The following is a 17,416-nucleotide window of genomic DNA, read 5'->3' as shown; positions in this document are numbered from 1 at the left end:
GTATACACCTTAAGATTAGATGGTCTTCTATACGAAAGGCAGTACGACTGCGCAACAAAAAGCACCACTTTTTATTTGCAGATTTTCATAATGGAATTGCCACGGCTTTGGATCGGCAACGATACCTGCACTTTTGTTATTCAGTAAAATTTCCTTAATGCATGTAATTATTCTTGGCCACTTTAGCACACCGCGGACAGATTATAGAAATTCATAGACAAAGTTGTAGACAAAGCGGAAATAGAGCGATCCTATCGGGTTGAAACGGGTGGTTCTTATAGACTAAGGGAGAAAATGATGGACTAACCATGGATCTCTCATGGGTTGCTGTTAGTTAGTCTATTGCTTGCCTCCGTTGTCTATTGCGATCACTTTTTTCACCAATAGGAGCGCTCGTCTCTTTGGACCATCGCTTTGTCTATCACTTTTAATAATCAGCCCGCTGACCTATTGATGACATCAGAATCAGTCTCAAATGAAACCGTCAAACGGCACCGATCTAGAATTGCCCCCCTCCGAATTCGGAAAATAATACGGTTTGTGGGAAGTTCGCATACTTCCTGGGTTTCCTGGCCAATATAGCGCTCAACGGCCTAGTGCCCAAGGACGTCGCGACAAGCCGAAGAGAGGGAAATCGTGGTCCCGGGGTCCCAAAGAGGGGGGAGGGAGGGAGGTAGGGTAGCAGCGCCGCGGCGCCGATGGACCCAGTGAAATATGATTGATAAACTCATATCACTTTCTATGACCAACGCCGCGTCGTCGCCGTAGTGTTGCGAGAAAATCGCCTGAAAAATAAATTCGCGGACCAGCGGCCGTCGCAAGCGCGAAGAAAGTCGCGGCAGAAACCCTCTCGACCATTTCACCGCGTGCCCGCACCGCTCGCCGAACCCCAACCTCGCGTCGACTTCGCGCCAACCTCAACCCTTTCGCTTTTCAAAATGAGGCGAGTGTCCAACTTCACTCTTCTGTGGATGTGAGATTGTGAGGATTGTGCCGGGTTGTGAGCCCACTGGATTTTGTGCTTTGTATCCTAGCGCGAGAGTTTCGTAGCTTTTCTGTCGTTCGGTATTTGTGAATATTGTGAACCTCTTGTCACATGCCTTCAGGAATACTCAGATGACGATTGGTTTCCTTGCCAATGCACCACTCAAGGATGATTACGAGAACGCAAGTAAGTCCCGTTTATTCAGCATGGTTTAAAAATGACCGTGTTTTTGGTTGCTTGGGGTTAATTTCCTTTCAGTAAAATCAACCAAATTTTCGGTTGATTCGACCGAAACCTTAGGTTACTCCGATGCATTTTCGGATCAATAAAGAGTACTGCCAACCTAAAGCTCTCACTTTTTCCTCTCTTAAATTGGTCAGTTGCGACTTGCGGGTGGCCATTGTCATGATTCGATCTAAACCACCCGAGCCTAGGTTTTACGGGTTTCTAGTTTGTCATTAAAAAAAGGTCAATTATACGAGATATAAACTAACAAAAAGGAGCCAATCCAAAGATTTTACTCTTCTTCCCATATTAACAGAACATTTTGGTTACTTTCTCTTACCGTGTACGGCCATAGTTTCTCGCAAAGTAAAACTTCTCAACTGGGGTTCGTTCATCAACCTATGTGAATGGCTATTGTAATTTGTTTTAATAATATCATAATAAAGAATAAAATCATATGATACTCCTCGAACTGTACTGGCGGATTTATGACCGGTCAATTTTCACAACAGTTGTGCTTTTATCGATGTATTTTGTCATCATGAACCCGTTTATTCTCTTAAAATCCACGATTCAAAAACGCGAAACGTCATGTGAAAGTTCGACTGCGAGATAGTCAAAAGGTAACTTTGTGTTGGAATTATACTTGTTCGAGGTGAAACTAGGGGGCACCTATTCTGTTTTGACCAATATCAAACGTTATTTCACAATCATCACGGAACAAAATATTGGTCAAGGAGTGAAAAAATTCAAGGCTCAAAATTTGAAAAATTTCGAAAACTCTCTCGGTTTACTCGACATACTGATGCTCGATGAATTCATTCATTTTCGATAGCGTGCCACTAATTTGAGAAACAACCCCTACAGCCGTGCTTCCGTACTGCCGCGTTTAGAAAAAACACCGTATGTGCCTTCGGGCCTTGCCTTGATGAAATATGGATTTTCAGGAAATTTTATGAAAATTTTTCTCTCGATTTTTTAGAGAATTTCATTCACAATTATATCTAAAGTACCTGAAAATTTCAAGGAAAGATTCTTGAAACTTCCCTCCAAAATTAATATATTATAATTAGAAATTTAAGAGCCTCTGAAAATTCCTGAATTTTTTCTTAGGGCGGCAGCGTAATCCATACGTCGAAAATAAAACTTACCTTGTTAAGACGTAAATCTTGTTAAAGTTCTTCAAGTTTTCGTTTTGAAAAAGGCCCTCAATGTCACCCGTCCTGAAGTGGAAAAGTATAAGGGGTCTAGTAGAAGTTGAGCCGATGCACAGTGGATTGAGTCAATCGGAGAGGTGGGACATGAAATTTTGTAGGAAAACCGCAAATTTTGGTGTTTATTTTGTCACATTTTACATTTCAAGGGGTGTTTTAAGTAGAAAATTTCACGAGGAAACCAATGGAACCACTTTTAGAACTTCAAAGTTTTGTATAGACGGAGTTACAAGCGTCCAAAGTTTCCAAATTTTTTGCGACCTCTGTGATTGAATGGATCCACTGTGCGGCGCGGCGCGGTGCGGCATCGGCAACACGGGGTGCGGATGGTTTGGGCGATTTGCCGGGTGGTTTCGCTTTCGGAGCCCTCACGGGCAGCGCGGAGCAAGACGCAAGAGAGTTCGCCCTGGCTCAGTGCTCCATTTCCAAACGGTTGCAAAATAAATCATAATTTCACTCGGACCGATCTTTATTTGGACTGATCCGCGGCTGATCGCTGATCTCGACTGTCATCTCTCACGCAGACGTCTTCTTTCCCGCGTTGCCCGCTCGCCGCCATTATGCAAATCCCGGCTCCCGATCCAGCTTTTCCTCTTTTACATTTTCACTCGAAAATACCCAAAAAATCAACCCTAACAAGGCAGTGTTTCTATACCCACAAGCACCAATGCGCCTGAAAATGAAGGCTCAGCGCCAACGTGGCCCCTAAAAATTGCCTAAAAAAATCCTGAATTTTCTATCTGGTGATTTGTCGAAATATCGACGCACGTTACCGGATTGAACTAGGAAAAGAGCGCCGTGATATGCAGGCAAAAATTCAATTTGGTCCATAAAAAAATCTTCACTGTCCCTTGAAAGTTGAACTTGATGGGACACACTTATGATGCTGATGACAGAATCTTCTGTTTTCAGGGCTTCTGCACTTTCTTTGTTATGTTACATTCCCATGAAGAAGTACGTAACACTCTGCTCAACCCCCTGCCCCTCGAATTGGCATTTCGCGCAGATTCCAACGTTACGTGACTATGGACTCCTTCATCCCCTCTGTAAAGTATCCGTGACACAACCCCCTCGCCCTTCGAGCGGTACGTAATTTTATGAACGGCCCCTAATGAACACGCACAATTTACGAGAGTAAACACTTGAGTAAGAAAATGAATGAGTTCAACACTTAAAAAAGAGGTTGAAGAGGCGACATAATCTATCCAGTGAGTTTACGGACTCAAGTACGCGACAACAAACTTTTTCGCCTTTTTCCTCCCTTAAAGCCTTTAACGGTAAACCCTTTTAAATATCTCCACAACCGAAACCCCGCAAAAGTCACAAAATCGTTTTGTATCATGGTGGGTGGAAATGCGGTTTGCACTGACGCGATGAATAACACCAATCACCGTGCTTTTGATAGGATCGCATTACTAATATTAGGCGTAAAATCTGACATGATGAAGGTTTTTTCCTATATTTGTTCAGTGTTTAAAATTTGTCAGACATGGTGAAAGCGTGTCGTTAACTCCTTGAAGAGAAAAAGTACTCCTCGCCTGAAAAATTTTAATTGCAATTTTGTCTTCAGTAGCTTTTCAGATTGCATGTGAGGTTATAGGTTTTGAGATAAATATTTGGGAGAAGAAAAGAGATAAGGAATAAGGGCAGTCTTATTCGTCGATATTTTAAAGGCAAGGCCGTCAGAATCCATCGGAAATAATTTCGTTAAGGGCGCCTCTCAGTTTATGAGGCAACTGAAGGGAATGCGCGATGATACATAAAAAAAAGATTGGAAATAATAAAGGGCTTGAATAAATGAACGATTAGAATATCCTCAGTGTAAAGTTTCAATGTAGAAAACTGATCTTTCGATGATCTTACTACCTCACAACTTCTTTTTTGGCCCCGAATTGAAAAATCCATTCTCATGAAGTTGAAGGTAGATTTGGACTGAACTATTTCAACGACACTGTACTGAAACTGAATTGAGGGGAGGTAGTTGTGATACATTAATGCCTAGTATTCAATATAAAGGAACAAGTTTAAGGTTAATTTTCGCCAAATCTGAATCAGCAGCAACACCCGTGAGAAAATATTATCGATTCAGTGGCATCTAATTTCGCGTATACGAATCTGTTTAGTCTTCCCGGATCAAACTCGGTTATTACCCGAGTATATCAGTCAAACCCAGTTTCACGTGATCATTTGAAAAAGTTCACCACGTGCATGAAAAAAATTCCACCTAATTGATAGATGGTTTTGAATCAAATTGGGTGGTTTTCTTACTGAAAAAGATTTGGTTTTGATTCGGCTGAGCCGACTGAGGCCGTCTGACTATCAATTGCAGGAAGATACCACTATTCGACCACGTAGGAGCTCGTGTTGCCTACACCAACAATTGAAGGCTAACTGATATAGAGTGATGGAACGAAGAGAAGAAAGACGTCATCTGTGGCAAATTTTGAGATTTAAAAATTCGGCAGTAATATTCGACTTCACGACGAAGAAAACCACGAATATAAGAGGCACGGAACACGTTGGATAAAAAATAGTCAAGTTGACCATTCACACCTTACAGTAACTAAAATTTCCTCATCAGTAATACTGTATCCAGGATTTTCTTTCATTTTTGCTATCGTATTATGGCATCTCAAACCTGATTAGCTTATTCTGCTTCTTTTTGTCAGTTGGGGACGCTTTGCTCCTCGTCTCTTTGAAAAGCTCTGAAAAATGCGGGACGATAGAAAATTGCAATGTTATCCTATGTCTCTGATGGAAAGGCAAAGTGTATATTTAAGTGTTTGGAACACGCCTTGCCAAGAAAGCAGTCAAAGATTATCGGTTCAATATACATTTAATTAGCATTGCAACGCGGATCTTTTTAACCCATCTATTTCTAAGAGGACAAGAGGAGCAGGGAAGGGAAAGCACAAGTTAAGTAAATTCAGTGTTTTTCAGTTAGTGACTTTCGTGTCTTTAAGAGGAGAGTGTGGCCGATTCAAGGCTTGAAGACCCACTAAGAAAGCCGATAGCTTAAAATATGAAATAACAATTGTTTTATACGTAAAAAGAGGGTAAATATTATTAACGAGCTTTATTTTTATTGGAACTGAAGTAGTTTCACGCTATAGAGGTTGGAGCGAATTACGTTTCTGCTCGTTCGTTAAAGTCTCCAACACTATCGGCTAGTGCAAAGACATTAACTGGTATATTATGGTGTGCCTATAGGTTAACTGTTACAGTAAAAAAATGGTATTTTCAATTACGACGTTGCATGTCTCTGCACATAAATTTTCCACGAAATTTTCAACCAATTTGCCTCACTTATATTCACGAGATTCAAAGAGATATTTTGGTTAGTTTTCTTTCAAGGAAATTAACCATCACACAGATTTGCAAAACATTTGTTTGAAAAACGATAAGGATTTGATAGTTGCATTCTACGTTACGTACATCGCTGAGTCCGAAAACGCCTTCAGTTTCCTACCTTTACCTACCAATTTTCGAGAAAAGTGAGATTTTTTCCTATTATTAGGTTTTTACGAGAAAATTTAAATGGGTTCATGATAGAGAAAAAAAGGTCATTCCCAGATGTAGCAGCTGAAAATACATAAAGTAACATATATTGTTTGCGTAAACAATTTTCTTCACGTTCCTTGTAAAACGAGATTTTTTCGATCAAATGCAACGATCAGCGCATGAACTCTTCAGTGAAAGTAAACCGTTTGGTTTGAGGCTAAACGGACGAGAAAATTATTTAAATTAGGTGCCTAATTCAGCCACTCTCGCTTAATTTTTGCTGCTGAAGCCTCAAATGGCTTCAAATTTTCTCTATCATCCACCAATTTTCCACAAAAAAACTTGTTTGTTGACACGTAAAAGTAGCAATTTTTGCAAGAATCGTTACTTCGGAAAACGGTAGTCGATGGGAAAAAATCAAGACCATTTTCAACTTAGATAGTAAGCTCAATGAAGAGTAAGCTCTGGAAACCTCATTAGACACTTGATTAAAATTTTCCCGATTTGGACATTTTTGATGCGCTCGACGAGATTTAATTTTCCATTTTGAAAAAGACCACCAGGTCAGCTGCATCCTTCGTCTGCGACAGACCCATTCACAATGGAGATGTTGCATGTGTGAGGAATTTGCGATTTGACTACTGGTTATATGTAAAAGTTCGCGAGAAACACGATGGTGCCACTGGTTTTCTCTGAAATCAACTCCCAAGCTCTAAAAAAGCTCTCAAGTTGAGGCCAAAATGGAGGGATATCCCACGCTATCCTGAGAGTCCACCTCTACATCAAGACAAACTCTCCATGAAAAGATAGGGAGCAAATACATTGACAGGGCTGCCACTTTATTTGGGGACTCCAAAACTGAAAACACGGCAACCCTGCTAATGTATTTCCTCCCTATCTTTGCATGGAGAGCTTGTCTTGATGTAGAGGTAGACTCTCAGGATAGCGTGGAATATCCCCTTCATTTTGGCTTCAACTTGAGAGCATTTTTAGAGCTTGGGAGTTGATTTCAGGCAAAACCAGTGGCACCATCGTGTTCCTCGCGAACTTTTACATTAGATTCAACAGTCAAATCGCAAATTCCTCATACATGCAACATCTCCATTCTCTCCCGATGGCTTGAGATATTAGTGACGTCACTCTGTGGCTCTTGATGAGTGGGGCAGGTCGTTGATTTGAGCGGTTAGTGGCAACGGTGCGTGCTTGGAGGCCCGTGCCGAGACCTGTGCGTAGGAATCCGCTTCAAAAACGACCAAGATTAGGATTCGAGCGAATTTTCTGCTCCAACGACCCGACGGAAAAACAATTCACCTTTTCTATTGCAACCAGCAGATATCAGTTGCACGGCATCCATTCAGCGGCTTATCCAAACAGACGGAAAATCTGCGTTTGATTGATGAGTCAAATCAGCTAACGACAGCTGTAGAGCCTGTCTCGAGATTTCTCGCCGGTCCATTCAATGAGTTGCCCAGATCGCCAGCTCCGATGGGTATTTTTGTGGCATTCATCCTCCTATTTATGACTTAAAATAAACTCAAACGCTAACGTTGACATTTTACTGTTGATCGGGAGGTAGACGTGGGAAGAAGCGAGGAAAATTTTAATTTACATCCGAAATAATTACGTAGTTTCTGACTGAAGGGTATCAAAAATATTGGAGTTAAGCATCATTTTTTGAATCTGATATTTGCGTAATTTCGCGTAAAATTCCACAATAAACTTCAAGAAACAAATTAGACACCAGAGTTCATTTCTTTGCTTCAAGTTATGACTCAACTGACGGTAACTCCCTTTGGAGCTTTACAATTTGTTTTTTAGTGAGTAAAGTTCCATCAATTGAGCGATTAATTGAAATTATGAGCATTTTTTTCATGGTAATGCGTGAGTCAGGCGGTCAACCGTCTTAAATTTTGAAAGTCTAAAGATAACATTTTGGGCAAATTCTGCCATTTTGGATTTTTGAATTTTAAAAATTCAAAAGAGGTTGAGATTCAAGTTTCTCGTTAAAAAATACCTCCTGACACTATGACGGTAACAGTCAATTTTCATTCGTTAGTGCGCCTTCAATTACATTTGATACGGTGCAATACTTTCGTGGTGGAATAGTTGCATTGGCGCCTACAAACCTAACAGGGATACTTCACGCATTGCGCAAAGCGTGAAGTATCCCTGTTAGGTTTGTAGGCGCTAATGCAACTATTCCACCACGAAAGTATTGTACAGTATCAAATGTAATTGAAGGCGCAATAACGTATGAAAATTGACCGTTACCGTTCACCGCTGTTTAGAGTCCCGTTGATCCCACAGCATTGGGCTCCTGTTCAATCGATTTTTATGAAACATGGAAAGGAGTGAGGAAAAGTTTAATTTACTTCCGAAATAATTACGAAGTTTCTGATTGAAGGGTATCAAAAATATTGGAGTTAGGCATCCTTTTTTAAATCTGATATTTGCGTGATTTTGCGTAAAACTCCACAATAAACTTTAAGAAACAAATTAGACACCAGAGTTCATTTATTTGCTTCAATATTTGAGTTTAAAGTTGGTACATTTGTGCCATGAGCCTTTGTGTGATTTTTAAACTTTTAACGCCTCTTCCTTGTTAGCACGAGAACGTCACTAAATCCTATTCCAGCTAGTTAATATTAATTACATAAACTTACTTATTTCGAACTATCCGCTACGGAAATCCATTAATCCACACACGGCAAATCGGTCATTGAAAATCAATTTATCACATCGCAAATAACCCAGGATACAGGTTTCATACAATTTTCCTTTTTTCTATTTTCAATAGTGTTTTAAAGCGTATCAAGAGAAATTGAACATAACGATAAATGTTTTTTTCACTGTTGAGCACACTAAACTGATTCTTATTGCCCAACTGTATTCGAGTGTAGACTTCAGTTTTTTAGGGAGCGGGAATTTGTTTTCACGAGCTCAAATATGGCTAATTTCTCTCTATTGAATTGAATTTGGTAATTTTCAAAAAGTTCATCGTATTCTACATAAAATTTGGATGAGAGGGCTTGAGAAGCTTGATTTCTGACCTTGTTTAGCAGTCTGTTTTCATTGGTATATTTTGAGCTTGCGCCGAAAATGGTTCTTCCGAATGTTAGAGCTGGACACAATTCGCCGCTCCTCAGACGTAAGGGCGTATCTCGATTTCCGCATGACCCACAGAAAGCAAGGATTTGTATTTAAAGCAGGGCTCACGCAGGAATCGACATGCGCCCTCACGCCAGAGGGGCGACGAATTATGCTTTGGCATTCTTCCCCAGTTTTCTCGACAGTTTGCAAAAAATTGATGATGGAGAGGGGCATGCGTTTATCGATAATTTGTCAGCCCATTATATAACCCTTTGATTATTCTTAGAAGATGCTTCCAATTATAAATTTTTTAAACATATCATAGACAAAACAGAAAATAATCGTTCTGGGTACATCAGGTGTATCAATACTTTTAAATATTTCTCCATTCCTATAAACATTCAAATGCATGAAGCTGTGAACGAAAATGGTACTTTGATAATATTTTGAAGTCTGGGGCACTGTCTCAAGTAATTGCAGCGATCGAAAAGTTGCACTTGCATCTAGTATTTTCAAAAAGAAACCAATTGATTTTACTTTCTGGTATAATGTATGAAAAATAGTGACAATATCCGGACGGCGCACAGTGGATCGAGTCAATCAGAGAGGTAGACGTGAAATTTTTGACTAAAACTGCAAATTTTGATGTTTATTTGGCCACATTTTAAATTTAACGGGGTGCCTCTAGAAGAAAATTTCACGAGGAAACCGATGGAACCACTTTTAGAACCTCAAAGTTTTGTATAAACGGAGTTATAAGCTTTTAAAGATTCCAAATTGTGTCTGACTCCCCCCTCATTCACTCGATTCATTGTGCGGCGAGACAGGAAGTGTGCGGACCGAGCGATAAGCTGACAGAGTGAACTTGGAGCAAAAGCTTTCTTTCGAGTGATTACTCAATATTAGCAGGGAAAGTAGATTTCAAGGCAGACGAGGAAAAAAGGAAAACGTTCGCGTGGTGGTAGATTGAATGGCGAATCTCGCCGACTACATTCGGTCAGTCGAGGATTCGCATATGCCAATTGCGGCGAGTCCAGTAAAAATAATTACCGAGTAAAATCGAATCGCAGATGCATCGTCACCGAAGTCAACTAGCCGGTCGTCTCCGAACACCGTGTCGCGTAATATCGTTGCCGTAATGATGCCATCGGGTTGCATATCCCCCACGGCGCGGCTCCGTGAAAAGCACTTTTTCACTGTTTTATACTGTCATGCTAAGGAAGAACGCCGCATGAACCTTCAGACGCTGCCGAAATTTTTTTTCGAGAAAACCCGAATTTACTGGAAAAATTGTAAATATTTTCCCCCAAAATTTTCAGACAATTTTGTACGCAATTTAATCTAAAATATCTGAAAATGTCAAGGAAAAGAATGCTAAAATTGCCTCAAAAATACATTTTTATCAAGAGAAATTTGGCAACTCTCGAATGTTCAGACGGCATTCCTTTTTAGCACGGCAGTATAGTATTTATGTTTGAACAGCCAATTCTTTACCGACAGAAGTTACTTGTCGGTATTAAAGCTCCTGTGAAGTCATAGGTCTGTGTTTTAACATACTCAGCGGGCTGATTGTTGAAATTGATGGACAAAACTATAAACAATGAAGACAAAAGGGATTTAGAGGGACCCTACTGGTGGAAGCGGGTGATTGCAATGGATAAAAGAGGTAGGTAATCGGCTAACTAACGGCAACCCACGATAGACACTATAGTTAGTCCATCATTTTCTCCCTTAGTCTAAAGAAACCACCCATTTTGACCGATAGGATCGCTCCATACTCCCTATGTCTTCTTTGTCTATCGCTTTGTCTATGAATTTCAATAATCGGCCCGCGGCAATCTCTCCTTCTATTCCCCGTTGTGTTCCGTTAAACGAGAAAAATCGGACCCATGAAGTCAAAAAGTAGCCTGGGTATCTGTCACAGATGAAAAAAAGTCGGAGTTTTGAGAGGGATTTAAATCATTGAGAAGGAAGATAACAAAAAATCCTTCGACTAATCCTTTAGACTTTTGATAGTACAGTAATTTCTCGCTGTAACGAATTTATTTATACCAAGAGCCTCTCTACAGAGAAAAAATCGGTCTGTCCTTTGAACTTCCGATCCTCCCGAAGTAACGAGACAACGGAGCAACTATCTTTGTTGCGAGCGATCGGCGTGTTGAGAGCGTAAACAATGACTACTCCCGTTTTTACCACTTTCCGGCGGCTGACAAATTAGCAGTTTCGCAAGAGGTGCCGGCATAGTGTTAATCGCTCGTAAATAAACAAAAGAAAATTAGTAAGATTTTATGTAATTGTTTTACCATTTTAAATGTCAGGAACACATTAAATGCGCAAAAATCTAATGGTCGCAACAAGTTGAAAAACGCTGACTCCACGAGGTAAACTAATCGCGCCGAACACAGTGCGGCGGGGAACGCATATTAGCGCCTACAAGACTGGATGAATACTTCACGCATTGCGCGTAATATCACGGCGCGTGCTGGGCGCATACTAGCGCCTACAAGACAGCGTGAATACTTCACGCATTGCGCGTTCGGAACGGTGCGCGATTTGGACCGCGTTTAGCAGAAAGGAGCCAACCCACATCACCTAGTGCCATTCACTGAGCAATTTAATGTTTCACAAGAGAATGATTGAGCGGATTTTTTTGAAATTTTAAAGGGATTTGATTCGTGCTATGCAGAAAATTCACGGAAATTCGCACAAAAATCCGCACAACCATCTTCATGTAAAAATTATATTGCCTTATTGAACTTGACAATAGCTGATGTGGTTTGGTTCATTTCTGCTCAATGCTGTTCAATCAACTCACAGTCCTACATACAATTTCGAAAAAAGAAGGCGAAAACGATTGTGCCAATATTTTTGCCCACTTTGTAAGGCAAGTTTATAAATTTGAGATTGTCAAAATTGCTTATTGTTGGATTGTGGACTAGTCTACCTCTTACATGGTAACTTCTCTACGAAAACAAAGGTTTGAAGCATACGCAAGGTTGCCATACATAAATGCTATAAATTATTGACTAAACTTCACTTTCCATTTGAATACATCCTATTTTATCTATTGCAGTAGACGTGGCTAAACTGGACGTATTTATGCTAAAAAGAACTACGTGCATAGGGTTTGCGTGTACCATAGTTTCCTTTAGCATAAATGCGTCCAACTAACATACGGCAATCGAGCAGGGAGTTCTCCATTTCATTAAATACTTTTTTGTCAGATAAAATTATGCCTGGTTAGAAAAAGACGTTCACTCAGAAATATCAAACCGTTTGGTTAAGAAGATCGAATCAAGCGAACCTGCTAAACCGCGGCACTGTTTCATGGTCGCGGACCAAAATTTTCTAGAATAGTCCCAGAGAAATCACTAGAATTTCATTTCACAACCCTTGAAAATTAATATACAACGAACAAACCACGACGGGTCTGTTTAGTTGAGTAATTTTAGTCGCACATTTCGGTTTTGCAGCAGAAACATTTTACGCGGGCATATACGAGTAACTTTTGACTTGTCAAATTCATTTTCCCGGTAGTGACGACTGTGGCAAATATTTCGGAAAACGTGCACATTTTAAAAAGACATAACTATTAAAGAGGATGATATCTCAGAAAACTACTGTAGCTTTTTAACACTTAAAATGTTTGAAAAATTTACAAAAAAACGATCGGAAAAAGGTACTTTTTTAAAAAGACTTTTTTCCATACATTTTACTTAAAAACTAACCAAAAGGAGTTTACTGAAAGATTATTTTTAACAGTTTTTCTCTGAGAGATTTTAAAAATTGCCTCGTATCTATCATTTCTACATGAGTTAAAATGCAAAAAAGGTGTAAAATCAGTAAACTGATATGATGAATAACGTCAAAAAACTTATTTTTACACTGAAAAAAACTCCGGCCGTAGAAGCCGTACTTACGGGCTGTATAGACATTCCGTCCGCTTTTCGGGCTCAGAGGCCGAAAGTTCCGCAGGTAGCACCCGGAGCAATCGAAGCTACGGCTCCAGCACCTGGAACTTTCGGTCTCTGAGCTCAGAACGCGGACGGTATGTCTATACTGCCGTGCTAAGGAAGAACGCCGTATGAGCCAATAGGCGTTGCCTAATTTCCCTCTACAAATCACGGATTTTCAGGAATATCTGCGGATATTTCTCCTTCAATTTTTCACAGGCTTTCGTTCGTAGTTTGATGTAAAAAGTCTGAATATTCGAAGGTAAAATATTCATAACATTCCTCATAAATATACATTTTATCGGAGGAAATTTGGCAATTCTCCAATGTTCATACGGCGTTTTTCCTTAGCACGGCAGTATATAGCCCGTAATTCCTTTTCCAGTTATAGACTACTGTTTGTGCGGCTCTCCAAAAATCCCATCGATGAGTAATGTTGCAATGTTTTTCGCTTGGTTCCAGGTGGTGGCGGTTAGTATAGCAGCGATACTGAGTCTTGGCCTCGCCTCGGAGCGGCACAAAGGCCGGCGCCCGATGGCCACCGCGATCGCCCTCCAGCAGGTCCCGCAGGCCTCCGAGAAGTTCTTCGACCTGACCGAGAAGCACAAGCACCCGCACAAGCGCGGCCTCTTCGCCAAGTTCATCGGCGCCATCACCGGCAACGACGAGTCCGAGAACGCCCCCGTCATCACCATCACCTCCGTCCACGGCTATCCGGGCAGCCACCGCTTCAGCCCCGGCTACACCTACGGCTACGCCCCCAGCTACAGCAACTACGGCGGGAGCTTCGGCTACTACCGAAACGCCGGCTTCGGACCCAAAGGCTTCAGCTCCTTAGACGCCTACGCCCCGCAAACGAGCGCCCTCAACAGCAACAGCTTCTCCGGCTTCTCACCCGGCCCCCCGCAGAGCTACGTGAGCCACGGTCAAACCGCCAACGGTGAACCCGTCAAGACCATCACCATCACCAAGGAGGTCCCCGTGCCGTACCCCGTCCACGTCGAAAAGAAAGTCCCGTACCCTGTCAAAGTCCCCGTCGACAGACCGGTCCCGATCACGGTGCCGAAACCGTACGCGGTGCACGTGGATAAACCGGTGCCCTACCCGGTCAAAGTCCCCGTTCAGGTTCCCGTTCCGGTAACGGTCGAGAAACACGTTCCTTTCGCCGTTAAAGTCCCCGTCGACAAACCCATCCCGATCCACGTTCCCAAACCGTTCCCGATCTACATCGAACGGAAAGTCCCGTACCCTGTGGAGAAGCACGTGCCATTCAGCGTTAAGTACCCCATCCAGCAGGGGCCGTTCCCCGTCCAGCAGGGACCGTTCCCCGTCCAGCCCGGTCCGCATCCTCTCGAGAAGAAGGTTCCGTTCCCGATGAGGTTCTCGGTCGAGAGACCCTTCTCCTTCGCACAGCCCGGGATGCGGCCGTATCCCATAGATGTGGAGCGACAGATCCCCTGGGAGCAGAAACCCATCGTTGTGCCTATCAAGGTTCCGATCAAGATCCCTTACCCGGTGGAAGTGAAGGTGCCTCTCCATATTCCCATCGTCGGGAAGCAGGAGGTCAACCACAGCGACGGGGACAACTTCCCTGGGTTCGGGGCTACGTTTTCGGGGTTTGACAACTCGGGGAACAACAGTCAAGCCAGTTCGCTGACGGGGGCTGATTTTGGGGGAGCTCCGAGTCGGACTTCTTCGGGAACCCGGAGAACAGCTCGGGTGGCCACGAGAGCGGAAGGTATACGGAGAACTCGGAGAGACCGGAGTCGAACAGCTTCGGCGAGAACCTGAGTTCGTTCGGCGGGCAGGCCGAGGCGCACAGCGGTGGTTCCTCTCACGACTCCAGCAACGATGGCTACAACTTTAATTTTGACACGGATGACAGCGAGAATAACTCCTCTGGATACGCGTAATTGTATTCTTCTGCATTGAATAAAAAGCTACGGGCTATATAGACATACTGTCCGTTCCGGGCTCAGAGGCCGGAATTTCCGGGTGCTGGAGCCGTAGCTTCGATTGCTCCGGGTGCTATGTCAGGAAGTTTCGGCCTCTGAGCCGGAAACGCAGGCGGTACGTCTGTATAGCCCGTAATTACGGCTTCCAAAGCCGGAGTTTTTTTTTCAGTATGACGAAATCTCAATTCATCAGTGCCGTTCGACGATTTTCCTTGCAGGTTTACGGAGGATTGTAGTAAAGTAAAAGCTAAGATAAAGTCTTGATATGCAAAAAAAAAAAAAAAAAAAAACCCGTTTAATTTGAGAGAATTCCGATAAATCGACCGTGTTTAGAAGAAAGGAACGAAGCCGCATCAGCCATAGCCATGTTTAACTGCGTCATTTTTAATATTTTACAAGAGAACGATTGGGCGGATTCCGTTTAAAATTTAAGGAATCTGCTTCGTACTTTGTAACAAATTCAATGAAATTTGCAGAGAACTCCGCACAATCATTTTCGTCCAAAAAATAAATTGCCCGATTGAATCGGGCAATAGCCGATGTGGTTTGGTTCCTTTATGCTTAACGCGGTTCCGAATACGCTGTGCTACTGAAAGTGAATGAATCTCAGCTCATTGCGCAGGAGCTAAAGATCTTCGAACGTTTATCAGTCCTGACTGCAGAGAGAGACATAATGGAGCGATCGAAACGTGTTAATACCACACAAAAATCAGAGTTAAAATGTGTGGACTCAATACTCCATGCAGTGAATAGGGATTTTGTCTGGAAGCGCATTTTGCTTCTGCTTATGGTTATACAAATAAACACGGTGCAGAATTGACATCTCTTATAACCATAAGCAAAATGTAATTCAGATGGAACCACTAGACACTTAAGTTTTCACCTGCTTGTTATTAGCTCAAACTTTTTGTAGTCTGAATAGCCCTGCGCTTTATTTGTTCTATCGTCTCTGGCAATTTACGACTGACTGATTGCGTACACTTGATTTTACATTGACATCCTTCGATAGAGTCGCAATGCAGAAATGTCAAAAGTGTATCTTACACTGAATGGTGGAACAAATTCTTCAGAATACCTCACATAGCTACCAAAACCTACCTCGTGAATGCATTTACTACATGTAGATTTTATTATCTGAACCAGCCTCCCTGAAAATACAATATTTTTGCTAATGAGGTTGGTATCCTTAAGAAAATAAAAGGGAAATCATAGAAAATTGGTGAGGTTGGTAAAAAAAGGGACTTTATACTTCATTATCAAATCGATAATTTGGCTATCATTCGATCTAACTTCGCGGGAATGTTTGCTTTTTTAATGTTGCGACGTGGAATGTACTGATGAGGTTTTTACTCACGCCATTAACACAAATGATATTCGGAATTTCAAAAGATCTAATCAAATACTGGCTACATTAACGGCCTCATTTCCTGATTGTTTCTCTTGAATACTCCTCGAGAGTATCCACGATCCATAAGTTCGTTCCTGGTAAAGATGCCAATTTTAACTGTTACTGTATATAAATTAAGCTTGTAAATAATATTGTAAAAATAATATTAAAAGCAACTGTAAATTATCAGAATTCAGTTTTCTTTTCAATTTTGGTTTCACCTTAAAATTAAGAAAAATTACGAGGACAAAAGAATTGTTTCCTTCATGAGAAAATAACAAAGGGAAAGAGACACAATAACGTTACAGTGCTGTGTAGTTTGATACGGCAGAGCAGTGATTTGTCGGATATGTTAATATATCATTCCTAAAAGGATGTAAAAATATCTTTCTCAAATTCTCTTGGTAATTTGTTGAAGGAAAAGGATTAAGAACAACCAAATAACTTTAAGTAACACAGACTTGTGAAATATAATAAAATCCTCTCTCTTATATATTTTTAACCATTTTGAGGAGGAGGAGGAGGTAAGTTTCAAAGTTCTTAAGTATGGCTCGACTAAAAATCGTATTCCGCGAAATGACGAAAAATGCTGATATGCGAATACATGCTCCTCCGCCTTCTTCTGTTTTCCCTCTCGATTCCAGTGGCGTGGCGTGCTTTGCGATATATCGATTGATCTGCCATAAACACCCATAGAAAATGATCGATAAACAGGGTGTTCGCAACAAACACCTAAATAGTTGATTCTTTATCGTAGCTTCAAATGGGAAATTTCGATAATCAATCATTCACACCACGCCGATTGAGTTTATTAAGTCATAAACGGCCGCAAAGAAGTTTATCAATCATAGCTGAAGATTCATGGACCCTAAATATTCCTCCATTTAATGGCAAAATCAGGGACAGATCAGGAACAGCTGGTAAGTATGCTTATCAAGATTCCCTTTATATGACGGAAATAAATCCTTAGTCTTTTTTTATTACGTTTTCTGGCATTGATGGCAAATGATATAATACAGAAGTAATTAGGAGAAAATGAAGATATTTTCTGAATACGTTCTCGCTGGTAATATTCAACTCTCGCAGAGCTAGTTGATCGATCTTGA

General features: G+C 41.4%; 2 protein-coding genes across 2 annotated transcripts in view; one reads left to right on the top strand and one right to left on the bottom strand.

Moving 5' to 3' along the window:
* The window catches only part of Ance-3 (angiotensin-converting enzyme Ance-3), a 192,111-nt gene that overhangs the window by 65,011 nt on the left and 109,684 nt on the right, over positions 1–17,416 (bottom strand). The window lies entirely within an intron of this gene.
* LOC109042584 (uncharacterized) lies at positions 740–16,793 on the top strand. The gene is made up of 2 exons (XM_019059416.2): positions 740–1,171; positions 13,431–16,793. Exons 1-2 carry the CDS (start codon positions 1,139–1,141, stop codon positions 14,757–14,759), a joined length of 1,362 nt encoding a protein of 453 aa, XP_018914961.2. The 5' UTR covers positions 740–1,138; the 3' UTR covers positions 14,760–16,793.

Source organism: Bemisia tabaci, chromosome 4 (genome assembly GCF_918797505.1).
Source record: "Bemisia tabaci chromosome 4, PGI_BMITA_v3".
NCBI lineage: Eukaryota > Metazoa > Arthropoda > Insecta > Hemiptera > Aleyrodidae > Bemisia > Bemisia tabaci.
Note: the sequence above shows the minus strand (reverse complement) of the source record. Positions and strands in the feature narration are given on the sequence as shown.

What these genes read in the sequence shown, in the direction of transcription:
- LOC109042584 (XM_019059416.2), top strand. Translation starts at nt 1,139, where the DNA reads ATGCACCACTCAAGGATGATTACGAGAACGCAA. An exon ending in GGATGATTACGAGAACGCAA is followed by an intron (nt 1,172 to 13,430) that starts GTAAGTCCCGTT and finishes GCTTGGTTCCAG; the next exon opens with GTGGTGGCGGTTAGTATAGC.